The sequence below is a fragment of the Heptranchias perlo genome, chromosome 18, assembly GCF_035084215.1.
Source record: "Heptranchias perlo isolate sHepPer1 chromosome 18, sHepPer1.hap1, whole genome shotgun sequence".
Lineage (NCBI taxonomy): Eukaryota > Metazoa > Chordata > Chondrichthyes > Hexanchiformes > Hexanchidae > Heptranchias > Heptranchias perlo.
The window spans coordinates 23,804,314-23,821,498 of NC_090342.1; the positions used below are offsets into that span (position 1 = coordinate 23,804,314).

General features: G+C 39.6%; 1 protein-coding gene across 6 annotated transcripts in view; it reads left to right on the top strand.

The window, feature by feature from the left end:
• The window catches only part of si:ch211-272n13.3 (ankyrin repeat domain-containing protein 26), a 191,437-nt gene extending 174,744 nt beyond the window's left edge, over window positions 1-16,693 (top strand). For 5 of the 6 annotated variants that reach the window (XM_067999525.1, XM_067999526.1, XM_067999527.1 and 2 more), the window contains 4 exons: window positions 979-1,214; window positions 10,439-10,694; window positions 14,808-14,853; window positions 15,331-16,693. In XM_067999525.1, the coding sequence (XP_067855626.1) occupies window positions 979-1,214; window positions 10,439-10,694; window positions 14,808-14,853; window positions 15,331-15,479 (687 nt within the window). In that variant the 3' untranslated portion in view covers window positions 15,480-16,693. Of the gene's footprint in view, window positions 1-978; window positions 1,215-10,438; window positions 10,695-11,729; window positions 11,788-14,807; window positions 14,854-15,330 lie in introns of all 6 variants that reach the window. The other variant, XR_010966206.1, reaches the window with a different exon arrangement.
• Window positions 16,694-17,185: the final 492 nt, after the last annotated feature.

Genomic DNA, 17,185 nt, shown 5'->3' on the forward strand with positions numbered 1-17,185 from the left:
TAAATATTTGGCAAATTGGAACCTTCTTTATGAAGAGTTGCAGTATACACTTGTGGAAAATATCATTGTAAACAAGCGAGTTTTAGTGCTACTATTGACACCAACAGTTTAAGAATAGTTATAAGCTGATATCTTTTTAGCTTACTGAATTGAACAGCCTGTAGGTTCATGTAAAACCCCGATGTCTTGTATTGCTTGACTTTAAAGAATTCTTTTTTTCATGGACCCTAACGTAATATATCTCCTGCCTGCAGTGATCTCAGCTGCACTGCTGTTCCTTGAATTAGTCTTGCTTCTCATGTAAGAAACACGCTCTGAAAAAGATACTTCTAAATTCATGTGGCTTGATCTAATACTAGTATTGTTGTCTGGAAAAAAAAGCCTTTAAATTCATGTCGATTGATCTAATACTAGTATTATTGTTTTCTTTTTACTCCAGTGTATATATGATTTGTTTTAGTTTTAACAATATAATCTGACAACCTTGTGCTTTCCTGCCTGTTGGAGAGAACAGGAATGCATGGTAGGCAACCCATGCAACTTCCAGCGTAAAATGTCCCAGTAAAAGGATAATTGATTTCCTTAAGGCCCTTTACTCCCATTCACAGCACACCTAAGACTGTTAAGTTTCAGATTGTAGCAGGCACAAGTCCACTTATGGAAATTGTCATTTGCTATGAACACAAATAAAAAAAATACAGAGGAGCAAGAGCAAATCGTAACAGGAGGCACCAACTAGCGTTACCTTATTTGCTATTTTGCTGCAGAAACCAGCCCCAAAGCTCGCAGCAAATCTGTAAAATAAATGCTTTATTGGCGTAATCTAGCCTCACAGCAACATGACAACTAATAACTTAATTTCTCAATGTTTACTGTCTCAATACAGTGTGTGTAAATACTAGTAATTTCCAAAAATGTGTGATTTGAAATTATTTTGTTCTAATGCAGTATTAAATTATTACACTCTTGCATGTTAAGACTCAACAAGCCTCTCAGGAAGCCTTGGAACAGTTGAGAGCCACAAATGAAAGTACAATAAGAAACCAATTGGAGCAGAGAATAAAAGACCTGGAATCAGAGCTGAGTAAGCTTAGAACTTCACAACAAGACAGCATGAATCTGAAAGAATCCGCTAAGTTGGAACTTGAAAGATACAAGGAATTGTATTCAGAGGAATTAAAACTACGTAAATCCCTTGCAGCCAAGCTTGATAGGTAAGACTTTTGTAAACATGTTATCCTAGGGCTCCCTGATGGTTCAGGCAAGTTAGTGCACTATGCATGGTGGTGATATTGAGCTATATAGAGCTAATTGGTTATGAAGGGTGAAAATAGCTAGGGTTACTGTTCCTGATCTCTATATGATGATCCTGCCGAAAATGCACTTGTGTTGATGCCAGATAAAGATGGAATTGAGCTCATCGCTGTCCAGGTTCACACGTATGAGGAATGGATGCTTGGGTGAAGTACTGAAAGTCTGCTGGCGCCAAAGTTACCATTCCTAATATGAATTAGCAACTTCAAATTCAGGAGTATGGGCAGACAATCGGGTGGGGTGGGGGGGATTAAAAATAGTGTTCTTCATTCAGTATTTGATCATCAAAGCTGATAATTGAATTATTTTAATTTTGGTTGACTATTACCCACAGATACATTTTCAGCTGAAAAAAAATGCTCATTTAAAAAGAAAACTGTTATCCCACATTCCAGTCATAAGCTGCACTAGCCAAGATAATCAGTGGTTTCTGTAGCCAGAGTTACTCACAAATCATGTGTTGTTATGCTAGCTGTTGTATTCGTATCTTCGCACTCTTCCCTTGGAAAATAGTGCAAAGCAGTGGAAGGATTCGCTGACTGATTAACAGTCTGACAGGTTGCGACATGAATTCTCTTTCTATGGCCATAACCATCTTTATACTAGCCATTAGGGTGGTTATTCCTATACAGCAAGAGGGTTATATGAACTCCCACAACCCATACAATGAGGGGGGCCAACTATACCCGTTGGACATGAGTATCCCACTGGATATCAACCCAGAATTCAGAGTTGGAGCTCCGTTCTCCACTTGCCAGAACTGTTGGGAGCATGGTTTGAACCCTCCACCTTCTGATTTAGGCGGAAATGCTACCAAGCCAAAGGCTCGCTCAGTTATGCTACTTACAGTTTAGAAGGTTTGCAACCTGGAAGCAGGAGGATCACAAATGACCATAATGTATTTGTCAGTATCAACAACCAAAAACAAAAATGACACGGTATTAACGGTTACGATTCTCCACCCCAAGATGAAAAATTACAATATAATAATCATAGAAACCCAGATGTTTAGGACAATGGCTCCTGCACATCAATAAACCAAGGTTTCAAGTTGAGGTGCATGTTGATGTGCATTTTATCAATGCTGTGTACCTTCTGAGATTTCTGTCACACTACACAATAAACTTGTTATTTTTGTGCGAACAGATAGATAAATAAATGGGCATGGTAAATTTGATCCTTCAATCTTTGTTTTTCATGTGCGTAAGAGGAAATCATAATTCTTTGACATCAAGATCTAATATTGTTGGGATATATTAGATTGGTGATGGATATTTTATGTTCCAAAGCATAAAATTGATGCAATTAATCAATTGATCACCATATTCTATCTTTTGACTGGCTGACTACTTCATGGTAAATGTCAGACAGTTTGATACTGGATCGGTGAATATTACTAATCTGTAATACATTGTTCTACATGTTCACCGGTTATTGACCTGAAAATATTACTGTGTCTATTTTAATAACAAAGCTTTTTGGCAGTGGTTTCTTGTCCTAAGCATTTAGTATATTGAATTAAGGTACATGTGGGGTATACCAGTTTGAAACCCAGCCAAACAGTGACAAAATGTTATAAGTATGTCATAAGTATGTGTCATGTAACAATAACCTTCAATCACACAACCTCAAGATTGTAAAGCAAAGTGCATTCATTATGAAACAAAAGCAGAAATAAGCTGCAAACATTCAGCAGGTCATGCAGCATCTATGGAAAAAGAAAAAAAGTTCCTTGTGAGTCTAGCTCCATACTGGGAGTACAAAATCAGCCCTATAATGCCACTCCTCCTCTCCGAAACCTACATCTACCTCTTCAACCTTGTTCCATAGGTCTGCTATCCTCTGGAAAAAGAATTCTAACTTGTATAATAACCTATTGTGAGGTACCTTATCAAAGGCTTTCTAAAAATCTAAATAGAAACCCTAGTAATGCCTTCAAAAAAATTAAATTAGTAAGACACAACCTTTTGTCCAGAGTGTCACTTATAACGCCTTCTCTGTCCAAATATTCATAGAGAGCTTCTCTAAAGATCCCTTCCAGCATCTTGCCCATGATTGAAGTCAAACTAATGGGCCTATTGTTCTCTGGTGCTGACTTGTCACTGTTTTTGAAGATTGGAACAATATGAGCATCCTTCCAGTCCACGGGAACAATCCCTGACTTTAGCGAGCTGTTAAACATACGGGAAAGGGGCTAGCAAAGCACATGTTCCATCTCTTTAAGCACAGCCAGGTAGACATCATCTGGACCTGCTAACTAAAATTATATCGTGATGTGGAGATGCCGGTGATGGACTGGGGTTGACAATTGTAAACAATTTTACAACACCAAGTTATAGTCCAGCAATTTTATTTTAAATTCACAAGCTTTCGGAGGCTTCCCCCTTCCTCAGGTGAACGATGTCACCTGAGGAAGGGGGAAGCCTCCGAAAGCTTGTGAATTTAAAATAAAATTGCTGGACTATAACTTGGTGTTGTAAAATTGTTTAAAATTATATCAGCAGCTATTACTCATTGCTGGGTAAATATCGTCCACAGGAGTGAAGACTGATGCAAAGTAATAATTTAAGACTTCTGCCATACCCTGGGAGTCCATTTGAATCTGTCCTGAGGACTCCTTCAATGTCCATATGCAATCTTTGAAGACCCTGTTACTACTTTTAAAAAAAAAAGCTTTTAACATTGCTATCATAGCTGTCCAATATCATCGTCTCCATTGATCTGTCAGCTGCTCTAATAGCAGCTTTTGTTATCTTTAATTATGCATGAAACCTGTATCTGTTCTCGTGAATTATTTTCCTTTGGTCTATAAAAGCATTTTTGTTTAAGTCTAATTTGTCATTTTAGGAATATAGGAACAGGAGTAGGCCATTCAGCCCCTCGAGCCTGCTCCGCCATTTGATAAGATCATGGCTGATCTGTGATCTAACTCCATATACCTGCCTTTGACCCATATCCCTTTGGTTGCCAAAAAGCTATCTATCTCAGATTTAAATTTAGCAATTGAGCTAGTATCAATTTTGGCTTTGTCTTGCCATGTGTCCATCTTTTGGGACATATATGGCTTCCTTGTGCATTAATATGCTTTTAAAGATATTCCATTTTTTTCAGTATTGGTAGTAATATCCATCTATTAGAGTTGATTCAAGTCTTCTGCCATTTTAGCAAAGTTAGCCCTTTTAAAATCTGGAATTAACATTGGAGTCTCAGTGCCTTTGGTTCTACTGATCAACTGAAATCTAATATTATGGTCACTATTGCCCAGGTGTTGGCCCCACATGGAGATGTCATAAATAGGATCACTGCTGAACACTAAATCAAGTGTTTGACTACCTCCTAGTTGCTAGGGTTGCCAACTCCGGTTGGAAGTATTCCTGGAGGTTTAATCACTTGATGCCTGATCACATGACATCTCCAAATGTTATTGCATTTACCGTGTAAAGGCTGCGTATCTTTGGTCGTGGTTTTGTGCCAGCAGCTGTTCTGCGAGAAGTTCCAAGAACCAGGAGGCCACCAGCGAGCAGGCGAAGAAGGGAAACTGAAGATGTGGGAGGGATTCGCAAGAGGGAAAGCAGAGGTGGGAGGAACTTTGATTCCACCAGTATCTAATAGTAACTCACTGAAATTACACCAATAATTAACAGTAATACTACTACAGGAATAAGTCAGATTCCCCCCATAACCAACATAAGAACATAAGAAATAGGAGCAGGAGTAGGCCAATCGGCCCCTCGAGCCTGCTCCGCCATTCAATAAGATCATGGCTGATCTGATCCCAACCACAAATCTAAAGAACACAAGTAGGAGCAGGACCCGGCCACTCAGCCCTTGGGCCCTCTCCGCCACCCACAGGGCCTTGACCGATCCGAACTCAGCTTCATGTCCAATTTCCTGCCTGCTCCCCATAACCCCTAATTCCCTTTACTTCTAGGAAACTGTCTATTTTTGTTTTAAATTTATCTAATGATGTAGCTTCCACAGCTTCCTGGGGCAGCAAATTCCACAGACCTACTACCTCTGAGTGAAGAAGTTTCTCCTCATCTCAGTTTTGAAAGAGCAGCCCCTTATTCTAAGATTATGCCCCCTAGTTCTAGTTTCACCCATCCTTGGGAACATCCTTACCGCATCCACCCGATCAAGCCCCTTCACAATCTTATATGTTTCAATAAGATCGCCTCTCATTCTTCTGAACTCCAATGAGTAGAGTCCCAATCTACTCAACCTCTCCTCATATGTCCGCCCCCTCATCCCCGGGATTAACCAAGTGAACCTTCTTTGTACTGCCTCGAGAGCAAGTATGTCTTTTCTTAAGTGTGGACACCAAAACTGTATGCAGTATTCCAGGTGCGGTCTCACCAATACCTTATATAACTGCAGCAATACCTCCCTGTTTTTATATTTTATCCCCCTAGCAATAAAAGCCAACATTCCAATGAAACTTAACTGGACCAGCCATATAAATACTGTGGCTACGAGAGCAGGTCAGAGGCTGGGTATTCTGCGGCGAGTGACTCACCTCCTGACTCCCCAAAGCCTTTCCACCATCTACAAGGCACAAGTCAGGAGTGTGATGGAATACTCTCCACTTGCCTGGATGAGTGCAGCTCCAACAACACTCAAGAAGCTCGACACCATCCAAGATAAAGCAGCCCGCTTGATTGGCACCCCATCCACCACCCTAAACATTCACTCCCTTCACCACCGGCGCACTGTGGCTGCAGTGTGCACCATCCACAGGATGCACTGCAGCAACTCGCCAAGGCTTCTTCGACAGCACCTCCCAAACCCGCGACCTCTACCACCTAGAAGGACAAGGGCAGCAGGCGCATGGGAAGAACACCACCTGCACGTTCCCCTCCAAGTCACACACCATCCCGACTTGGAAATATATCGCCGTTCCTTCATTGTTGCTGGGTCAAAATCCTGGAACTCCCTTCCTAACAGCACTGTGGGAGAACCGTCACCACACGGACTGCAGCGGTTCAAGAAGGCGGCTCACCACCACCTTCTCGAGGGCAATTAGGGATGGGCAATAAATGCCGGCCTTGCCAGCGACGCCCACATCCCGTGAACGAATTAAAAAAAAAAAAAAAAATTCCATTGGCCTTCTTGATCACCTGCTGCACCTGCATACTAACCTTTTGATTTTCTTGCACTAGGACCCCCAGATCCCTTTGTACTGCAGTACTTTCCAGTTTCTCGCCATTAAGATAATAACTTGCTCTCTGATTTTTCCTGCCAAAGTGCATAACCTCACATTTTCCAATATTATATTGCATCTGCCAAATCTCCGCCCACTCACCCAGCCTGTCTATATCCCCTTGTAATACAATAACAGTAATACAATAACTCATCGATCGTGCATATGTAGCTGATAGTAATAGATGTCACGGCCCACTATTCTGGCTGTAACTAGTAATCCTATAACCAACTGGTATTCACTCTAACTACAGCCAAAATCCCCCTGCACTACAGAAGGTGCGGTCAGGCTCCCCACTTTTAACAGGGCCACCTCTCTCCCCATCTCCTTAGATTCTGGTTTGGTTTCCAGTTCCATGCAAAGGTGACAACTCAGCCTCAGTCAGAGCCAGTCTGTACTTGGACTTCACTCAACAAAACCGGCCGACACAGACCGACCTGAACCAAACAGAGAGATTGACAAAGGGCAGTGGGCTCAGTGTTTGGAGCATTTCTCACAGAGCACTTGGACTAGCCTCAGCTCAGCACCAGTATTTCTAAATCACTCCCTGGGCTCGGACTCAATAAAAAAGAGTTTTCATAAAATGATAGAAATTACAGCATAGGAGGATGCTATTTGGTTCCTCAGTACCTGTACTGGTGCTCTCCCCTGTAACTTCCATTCCCCACAGATCCTTTTATAATTCTCCTTTTCAAATACTTATCCCATGCCCGTTTAAAAGATGTTCAAGTCTCTGCTTCAGTAGCCATTTGTGGTGAGGCATCCCATGGTATAATAGGCCTCAGTTCAAAAACCTTCCTTCTCCCTTCCCGCTTGGTCCTTCCAGTGAGAATCCTCGTTCTCTTTCCCTTCGTTACCCGTTCACCCACCAGTGGAAACTATCTTTGACTATTTACCCACAGTAAAGTTCCCAGGTTTCACTTCCCCTTTTACTGGCAGTTTCTCTCTCGACTTCAGTCCCACTCACCAAGTAGCTGCTGCTGCTCCCGGCTCTGCAGGAATTGCTAGGCCCCACACCCACCCTATTTCTGAGTCTCCCTCTCTTTTTCTCCTTCCTCCCACCACCCGAGTCCCAATCCCCCTGATCACCAGTCCCTATCCTCCCCCTCTTCCAACTCAGCCCTGCACCTCTCCCCACTCTGTCTGTCTGCCTCTTCCTCTTCCCCCCCCCCCCCCTCCCCCCTCCCCCCAACAGACTCCTGGCTGTTCCTTCATCAGCCAGCCCCTTTTCTGGTCGCCCCTAAGCACGAGCCGGCTCTCTTGCAGCGGTGGAGGGGTAACGTCACTGAGCTGGAGGCCTTTCTGCAGCAGCGACCGGTTGCGGAGCGGGAGCAGGCTGCTATTGCAGCGAGAAATTGAAAGGACAAAGTTCTCCCAGGGTGTTGACAGCAGTGCCCGGGAGGTTCTTGCCCCATTCTGGAAGAAACGGCAACCCTTCTAGTTACCTCATTAATATGTTGAGTTAGGCATAAATAAGCCTTTTTCACTGATCAAAAAAAAAATTGGTTTCATATAGCTCCTTTCCTGACCTCAGGACATCCAAAGCACTTCACGTTTATTTGACATGTAGTCATTGTTCTAATGTAGGCAAACATGGCAGCCAAATTTCACAGAGCAAGACCCAATAAAAGCAGTGAAGTAAATGACTAGATGATCTATTTTTAATGATGTTGGTTGAGGGGTAAATGTTAGCAAGGACACCCGCTCTTCTTCAAATAGTGCCATAGGATCTTTTACATCCATCTGAGGGCATACGTGGCCTCAATTTAACATCTCATCCGAAAGATGGCACCTCTAGCAGTACAACATTCCATTAGTACTGCACTGAAGTGTCAGCCTAGACTAAGGGCTCAAGTGCTTAGGTTTTGAACCCATGCACTTCTGACTGAGGCGAGAGTGCTACTACTGAGCCAAGGCTAACCACACCTAACCACCACCTCACTCTATTCCTTATTCCCTACATTTTCCAAAAACGTATCACATTATCTCTTGAATTAATTTATACAATCTGCTTCAGTGGCAAATGCCAGTCATTTATTTCACAATTCTATAATCTTTTGAACGATCCTGCTCTGGTTGATTACTTTACAATATCTGGTTTGGAGGGGAATATTTTTCAAAGAGATTGCAACTAGGATCTCCTTAAAGATGAAAGCAACAGTATCAATTATCTCGATTTGATATTTTTATTTGCAGGACCATTATATCTATCTGAGGAGATTGGAAGTTTACAGCACAGAAGGCCATCCAGCTCCTCGTGTCTGTGCCGGTTGTTTGCTGGAGCGATCCAAAACTAATCCCACTGCCCTGCAATCTCCCCAGATCTTTGTATTTTTCTCTGTTTCAAATATTTATCCATTGTCCCTTAAAAGAAACAATGGTCTCTACCTCAATCACTCCCTGTGGCAAAGCATTCCATGCTCTAACAACACTCTTAGTGATGATGTTAAATTGATGACTCCCTCATCACCAATTCCCCAACCAGAGAATATTGTCTTTCCCAATTCACTCAATCAGAACTCTTTTGTAATTTTAAAAGCCTTAATTAAATCTTCACTTAGCCTTCCCTGCTCTGGTGGAAATAGTCCCACTATATCTAGTCTTTCATCATAACTATATTTTTCCATCCCTGTCATCATCCTGGTGAATGTACACTGTACACTGCCTATGGCTTTAACATCCTTTTCACAACAAACTGCACACAGTGCTGTGGCCTAACCAATGTTTTGTATAAATTTATCATTACTTGTTCACTATTGTATGCTATGCCTCTACTTATAAAACCCAAAACAATGCATTTTATGGCTTTTTCTGCTTAGTGGAATTATTTGGGATTTGAAAATATCTGTTTCAAGCATTCCTTTATTTTTCAATTCCAACTTTCAGAAAAAAAATACAATTGGAACTTCTTCATCATATCTATGAAGTACATATGACAGCAGTATATTGAATCAAATCACAGCAAGTCTTGTTCAGCCAGCACCCCTGTGCTTACTGACCTACATTGACTCCTGGCCCGGCAATTTTAAAACTCTCATCCTTGTTTTCAAATCTCTCTATAGCCTCGCCCCTCCCTATCTCTGTAACCTCTCCAGCCCTACAACTCTCCAAGATCTCTGCGCTCCTCCAATTCTGGCCTCTTGCACATCTCCGATTTTCATCACTCCACCGTTGACGGCTATGCCTTCAGCAGCTTAGGCCCTAAACTCTGGAATTCCCTCCCTAAACCTCCTTGCTTCTCTTTCCTCCTTTAAGGTGGTCCTTAAAACCCACCTCTTTGACCAAGCTTTTGGTCACCTGTCCGAATATCTCCTTATGTGGCTCAGAGATGTTTTATTACATTAGAAGTGCTAAAGAAATGAAAGTTGTGGAATAAATCTTACCATATTTCTTTCAAATTATGTACTATTATGATACTTTTTACTATAATGTGGAATATTAAGAGTGACTCCAGGTCAAAACCTGAACTGATGACTTGCGTGAAATTGTAAATTTTGTCTTTCACACTTGGTGAACTATGGATGAATCTGGATCAGTTGCAGCTTTCATTTTTCTTGCTGCAGTTTAGGGAGATTGATTTTGAGGGGCTAAAAGATTTTGAGAAATTTACTTCAAACTGATAAAGTAAATAATCAACAGTACAGTCAACCAACTTCCAAATGACAGGACATTCTCCTGTTCATCTTCAATCAAGTGCTTCACAGGACAGCAATGATTTGGTATTCCACTGGTAAAAAAATCTTTTTTTTATTTTCAACATGAGACTGAAGATTCAATGATTTATGATTCAGTGAATCTGTCACTATATTAGTTTTACTCCTGTCAAATTCAAATTGTACACGGAACCTTCAGGTTATCTACAGTTGATTTGGAATTGTCACCAGCATTTTAATCACTTTTTTTCCCCCTATTTTCCTTCTATAGATCAAATGAGAGGTTAGCAGAAGTCAACACTAAGCTGCTTAATGAACGCCAACGCAGTAAATCGTTGATTGCTAGTAGCATTATGAATGGAAGCTTGACCACAACCCCTGCTCTGGATATGGGTCATCTGCAAAGTACAATGGGTAACACTGTCAATAACCTGGGAACTTTCAACAGAAATCTAGGAGGTAGCTTCCTAAGTCCAGTGGAAGATGGACTGTCCTCTACCAATAGAGTAGAGTCATACCTGGCTAAGGTCAGTTATCACAATATATTTCATAGGTTATAAAATTGAATTTTCTTCCTAAACACATTGTCCAGATGAAGCCAAATTTGTTTACTTTGTTCCTGCTTTAAGACTGATTTGCATCTGTTTTTACAATTGTGTTAATCACTAATCAAAGATTACAGTTGTAATTTCCTGAGATAAATTCTTCTCTGCTGTATTATATGGCCAATATTTTTTCCATGATCTTCACCATAATTCTGTTTTTTGGAAGTTCAATATTGTTAAAGATTCACACAAGTTATTATGAAACAATGGCAACAAACCATGCATTTGCATGCCAAAGAAACATTTTTCACACTAATGTATCTTAACAGGATCTGACAGTAAAAATGTGTTATGCAAGCAATACTGAATTTTTCAGTAAATTCATGTGTGATTGGATTATGCATTGAATCTCTGACTTGAGGATAAGTCATAAATTTTGTCAAAAGCTTTCTCTGTACAAATGTGCGTCAGTTTTTTAAAAAGTTTACCCAACTAGGCATATGTGTGACTGTCATCTTAATTTATATACTTGAAATAATTTTAAATTATATTCATATTTTCAGAAAAAATATTTTAAAATTCATAAATCAATTATACAGATGAATTCTAATTTCTTGTATTCAAAACTGTTGGGAATTTTCTATTTTTCGGAAGGTCCTTTCAGGAGAAAAAAAGCTTTCCAGGGACAAAAAAGCCACTTTCTCATCAAAGAAATACGAATTACTGTAAACATTATTGCATGAAAAATGCTCTGCAGCAATAAATCAAATAAACTTTATTAAATTCAACTAAACTTACAGAAAGCAGAAATCCCCGTGCCATTTGGCAGAAGGAAATTATGTTTTCCAGTTTAAAGTTCAACTTGATTTCTACATATTACTGAATTACTTTTTTTTAAAACTTTTCGTTAAACCTTACTTTCACCCAGCATGAGTTTTTTTTTAAAGACAGAACATTGAATTTAACCCTGAATTGAGAGATCTGTACACTCACAGCTCTCGTTTCTCGCTCCTCCAGCTCCTCATTCAAAACTCTGTTTCTCACCTATCTTCTGTGCACCCAGATGCATAACAAGGTCTGTAGTCATGTGTTTATTTGTTGACTAATAATCATTGTGGTTGTATGCTGAGTTAGAATTACTTTTGTTTATATCTGTCTAAACTGCTACTGTTGGTAATGTCAAGTGAGTTCATGTCTTACATAAACACCTATATGTACAAAAGTGCATTATATTGCATTATTTAGATTTTAAAATTAAATTGCTTAATTCTGAAGGCTATAATGCTAAAGACGTTCCAGCAGATTGTTTGGAGCATTTTTAGCATTGTTGGAGTTGCTCAATAGTAATGTAGCTTTTTGACATTGCATAGTGTTGCAAGAGAAATTTGCATGCACCATGGATAAAACTTCTTGATGTCAACACTCATAATATACTATCAAGCTGTTTGCTACTATATATTGCCTTTAAAACTTGAGCACTTTACATCTGGGAACACTGATAAGTAGCAGTACCAACATTATAAATTTGTGATTTAAGATTTGTTGAAGCGATTATGAGATTATGCAAAGTTTAGAGAAGATAATTCATAATCACATCTCCTTCACAATTTGCTTTAATCTTGCAAAGTTTCTTCCCTGCAGACAAAAGGCATTGAACTCTTATTGTTGACATTGGTTCTTTATTTAAAATCTGAATCCAAGCAGTACAAAATTGAGAAATTGATATTCACACATAATTGAGGTCCTTTAATATAACTCATTCATTAGGTATAAATATATATAAAATGGTCAAAATAGTGTTATGATGGTAATACTTTTCTTGGAGCAATCAGACTTATATTCTTGATAGTGATTTCCCTTCTTTGATGATTTCTGTTGAATTTTAAGGATTATCTTCATCCTGGTGTCAATTTAGCATAGAATAGAGCCTTTTAAATTCTGAATATTTACACCAGTTCTGTAGTCTATCATAAATGAACAGTATGCTTTTAGAAGAAAAGAAGGTATATTGTAGCTGCATTCAATCATAGAAACACTGGGGATGATTTTCATCTTCAGGACTAAGCCATTTCCAAAAGAGTTTAGAACTGGTGCAAATCACACCTGAAAGGTTAAGCACAAAAAGCACTCAATTATCTGGTGTAAGCTAATTTGAATAATTATTTACACCTCCTGGAGAAAACTCAATGGTCTAGGGAAGACATTGGTGACCGGAGAGGGGAATGGTGTGTTCATGAAATTTAAAGGGATAGGAACAATTAAAAGGGTGTATCACAGCAGAAGGATAAAAAATCAGAAAGCTTTGAGAACTTTTGAAAGGTATTTCACCCCACCAGCTTGTATTTTCCAAGGCTAAGGGGGCAGGGGATTAAGTAGAAGAAATTGCTTTTATATAGTGCATTTCACAACCTCAGGACATCCCAAAGCACTTCACAGCCAATGAAGTACTTTTTACGGGGAAGCTAGGTAAATACATGAGGGATAAAGGAATAGAAGGATATGTTGATGGGGAGAGATGAAGTAAGTTGGGAGAAGGCTTGTGTGGAGCATAAACACCGACATAGACCCGTTGTCCAAATAGCCTGTTTCTGTATTGTAAATCCTATGCAATTCCAAGAAGTCACTTGTATTGTAGGGAAACATGGCAGCCAGTTTGCACACAGTATGGCCCCAGTAATGAGATAAATAACCAGATAATCTGTTTTAGTTATGTTAGTTGAGGGATAAATGTTGGCTAGGACACAGAGAACCTCCCTGTTCTTCTTTGAATACTGCCATGGGATCTTTTACATCCACCCGAGAGGGCAGACAGCCTATGTTTAACGTCTTATCTGAAATATGGCACCACCACCAGTGCAGCACTCCCTCAGTACTGCACTTAAGTATCAGCCTAGATTATGTGCTCAACTTTCTGGAATGGGGCTTGAACTGATGACCTGACTTGAGAGGTGAGAGTACTGCCACTGACTGACAAATAGTGCAATGAATGCAAGGGGCAAAGGCACAGCCACCTATATAAAAAAAATTAAGGGGCGACATGCTTGACAGTAGGTTGTGGAAGTACTAGAAGAGTCCAGTTCTGATTTTGGTCAGAAAATCATGGGCGGGGCATGCCCAAATTTCTGAATGTGTTACCATCAGAAGTGATAGGGAAGAAGAAACTTCGCTATGGGTATGTGTCTGTGGACAAGTGATGGAGCAACCCAGCATCCACTGATGGCTGCAGGAAGTAAAGAAAAAAGTAAAATTGGCTTAAAAACACTTATCTGAATCATAGTAGGCCTTTGAAATGCCATTCAACCTGAAATATCCACTTCAAGGCACTCTTCCCACCTGGCATGCTACATCTTTGGAGTCCAGTAGTCTAGCCTGCCACCAAAGAGCTGGGGCTTTCCATACCCCTATCTAAATACTTCAATGAAGCTTCCTGCTGCTCAGACGGGACTTCCTTCACCCACCCCAGGCCTGACCAGAAAATTAATGGTGTCAAAATTTGGACACAATTTATTTCTGCCTAATTTTGCAGTCCATGTGCCTTGTCTGTCTGATAATGGACAAAGACAGAGCGTACCACACGCCCAAATTTGATTCCAATGGGTTTCATTAAAGTTTCTCCACCAAATCCCAGATCCAGCTTGTTCCATCTCTTCCCAAATCAATTAATGTAAGACATTTTGATGGATTTTTTATATTTATCACTTTTTTGTGGACATTCTGTGAAGGTTGAAGGTGGGTAGAAAAAGGGAGCAGAAATTAGCTCAGCATGGCCATTTAGAAAGTGCCACAGTAGGATGCATACTCTTCAAGAAGAAATAAATTTTGTAAATAGTTCAACTTTAAGAAAGAAAAATTAACCATGTTATAGGTTTTTCTTCATTCTACAAAAAAAGGCATCCTCCATATACCCATTAGAGTGGGCCAGCACCAAATATCATTATGCTTTAGTGAAATGCCTAATTAGAATATTTGCAGTTCTAAATGAAATCACATACTGTTAAATACATATTTGGTTCTTGTCCAATTCACTGCTTTACTTTCACTTTTCTCAATAGTTTGTCAAATTGCATTAATCTGTTTAAAATGTTATCATTTCAGATGCAGGATGCATTGCAAAAAAATATTTCCAAAGAACTTGATCAAGGTAAAATGATAAAATATAGAAAGTCTTTGGTTGATTTGATATGTTAAGTACTGGACTAATTATAAATACAGTCTACTGATAATTCAAAGTTCTTTTTTTTAATATTGAATTATCCAGTAATTCAAATGAAGCAGTTGCATTAAAATAGGACTGGAGATTTTTCTTAGTGCAATTTGATAATTTGAATTAAGCAACTTTGAATTAACAGGAGTAAACTGTGACCATAACTCCACATTGAAATAGCAGGTGCAGCAAAGGAAACGGGCATATGCTGGAATGTAAGGCTGAAGGAGGTTGCAGAGGTAGGTTAGCCAGGTTTTGGTAATCAACAATACAACTGGATTAAACACAGTGGTATAAAATTGCTTTGTGAATATGGATGACCAAGCATAGCATATGGGAAGAATTGTAGGAAATATATAAATAAAAGCAGATTCAGTTGGTACAGTAAACTGATTTTTTAAATCTGTATTCTAGCCACTGCTGATTTGGATAGAGGATCTACACGAGTATCACCTCTGGGATCTGCTGCTGGATCCCTGAGAAGTGTTCATCAAGATCAGGACCCTGTCACTAGAGCCACAGAACAATACCTGGAGGTTCTGAAGAAAAATTACATGCTTTGAACTGCACTGTACACTAATTTAAAATATTCTTTGAACTTTCTACACAAAAGCAGGTCAAAATAACAGTTCTCCTGCAAACCTATCCAATGTGATAATTTTAAGAGTACAAAATGCTGTTTGTTATAACATTCCATGATATGCTTGACTGATTAGAATATGAATCTTGCAAAAACATGGAAGTTTGTACTGCAACATATGGATTTCTGCAACTGTATTTGCTCAGGAGCTACTTTTTATATCTATGTAAAAATTATTGTACAGAATTTCATATTTTGTTTGTTGCAAATGACACTTGCCCAATACTGACACTCATTCTAATGGTCTCATTTAGGGACCGCAATTTCCCTGCATCAGTGTCTTACAACTATTTAACAAGGTCTAATTAACTGAACATTCCATAATCCGAATTAGTGTATGAAAATGCACAAGCTACAAGCATTTTATCAAACTACATTTTCACCACAAATTGTTGTAAAGTTGACTGTTTGTGAATATTACAGTGGTAAAAATGTCCTATGCAGTAATGTTCATTCCCTTGTGATACAGTATTGTACACTAGTTTATCTTGTAAAATGATGCCAAGACTTTTTATAGACTTGTTTTGGTACATGCAGTATATAAAGGCATTGCACTGCAAAACAATTTCAACATTAAATGCTAATGTTTACTTCTAGGATGCAAGAAATTCCTAGTCAATGATGTTTAATTTCATGAATACCTATTACCAAACATTAAAACCATAACTAGAAGAGCTAGTCAGATCAGTTTGCTCTTTTTTCCCTCATAAATTTGGGGTTGTGCAAGAAATAAGCAGCATCAACTAGACCCAAGCATTTAAGTGGATGTTTTCCGCATATCTTCACGTGACCTCTTGCTACTCCAAGATTGTGCTTTACCTCTTACGAAGGAAGGAGTGTGATCTGGTACCATTCCATTAGGTCAGACCCTAATGTGATGAGGTAGTTTGGTGCAATTTTGTTGGAAAAGATAACCTACAAAACCAATTCATTAGATTAGCAAACTCCAAGCTATGTTTAACTAAATTGACTAATTCTTGAGTGATTTCGAACATATGACATATGAACAATGATAGACGGGAAAAGAATCTCCGGTCCATCCAGCCTGTCCCACACAATCGTGATGCCTTGTGTATCACAATATATATACACTCTCTTTTCTCTCTTCCCCCTCTTTCCCTCCCCCCCCCCCCCCCCCCCCCCCCCAGACCATGTGATCCCCTGGGAGAGGTGAAAAACCAGATAACCCAGGCCAATTTGGTGGTGGTGGGGGGGAAATCTGGGAAATTCCTCTCCAATCCCTTTGGCAATCAAAACCAGTCCAGGCGATCACTCTGGCCCTGATAATTCTATGCATTACATGACCTACCTTTTATAAGAGGTAATCTCTTCCCCCAGCCAGAAACAAGTCCAGCTCTCACTTGAAGGAATTCAGTGAATCGGCATCCACCGCATGAGCCAGCAGCCTAGTCCAGAGGTCCACTATTCTCTGGGAAAAAGAACCACCTCCTAACATCTAACCTAGATCTGGCCTTGTACAACTTAAAATTGTGACCCCTGGTCCTCCGATTGGAACAAACTGTCAGCTGGAACACAATCTATTCCTTTCATCATCTTATAAACCTGTCAGATCACCCCTATGTCTCTGCTTCTCTAAAGTATAGCCTATCTTGATAATAAAGATGCTTT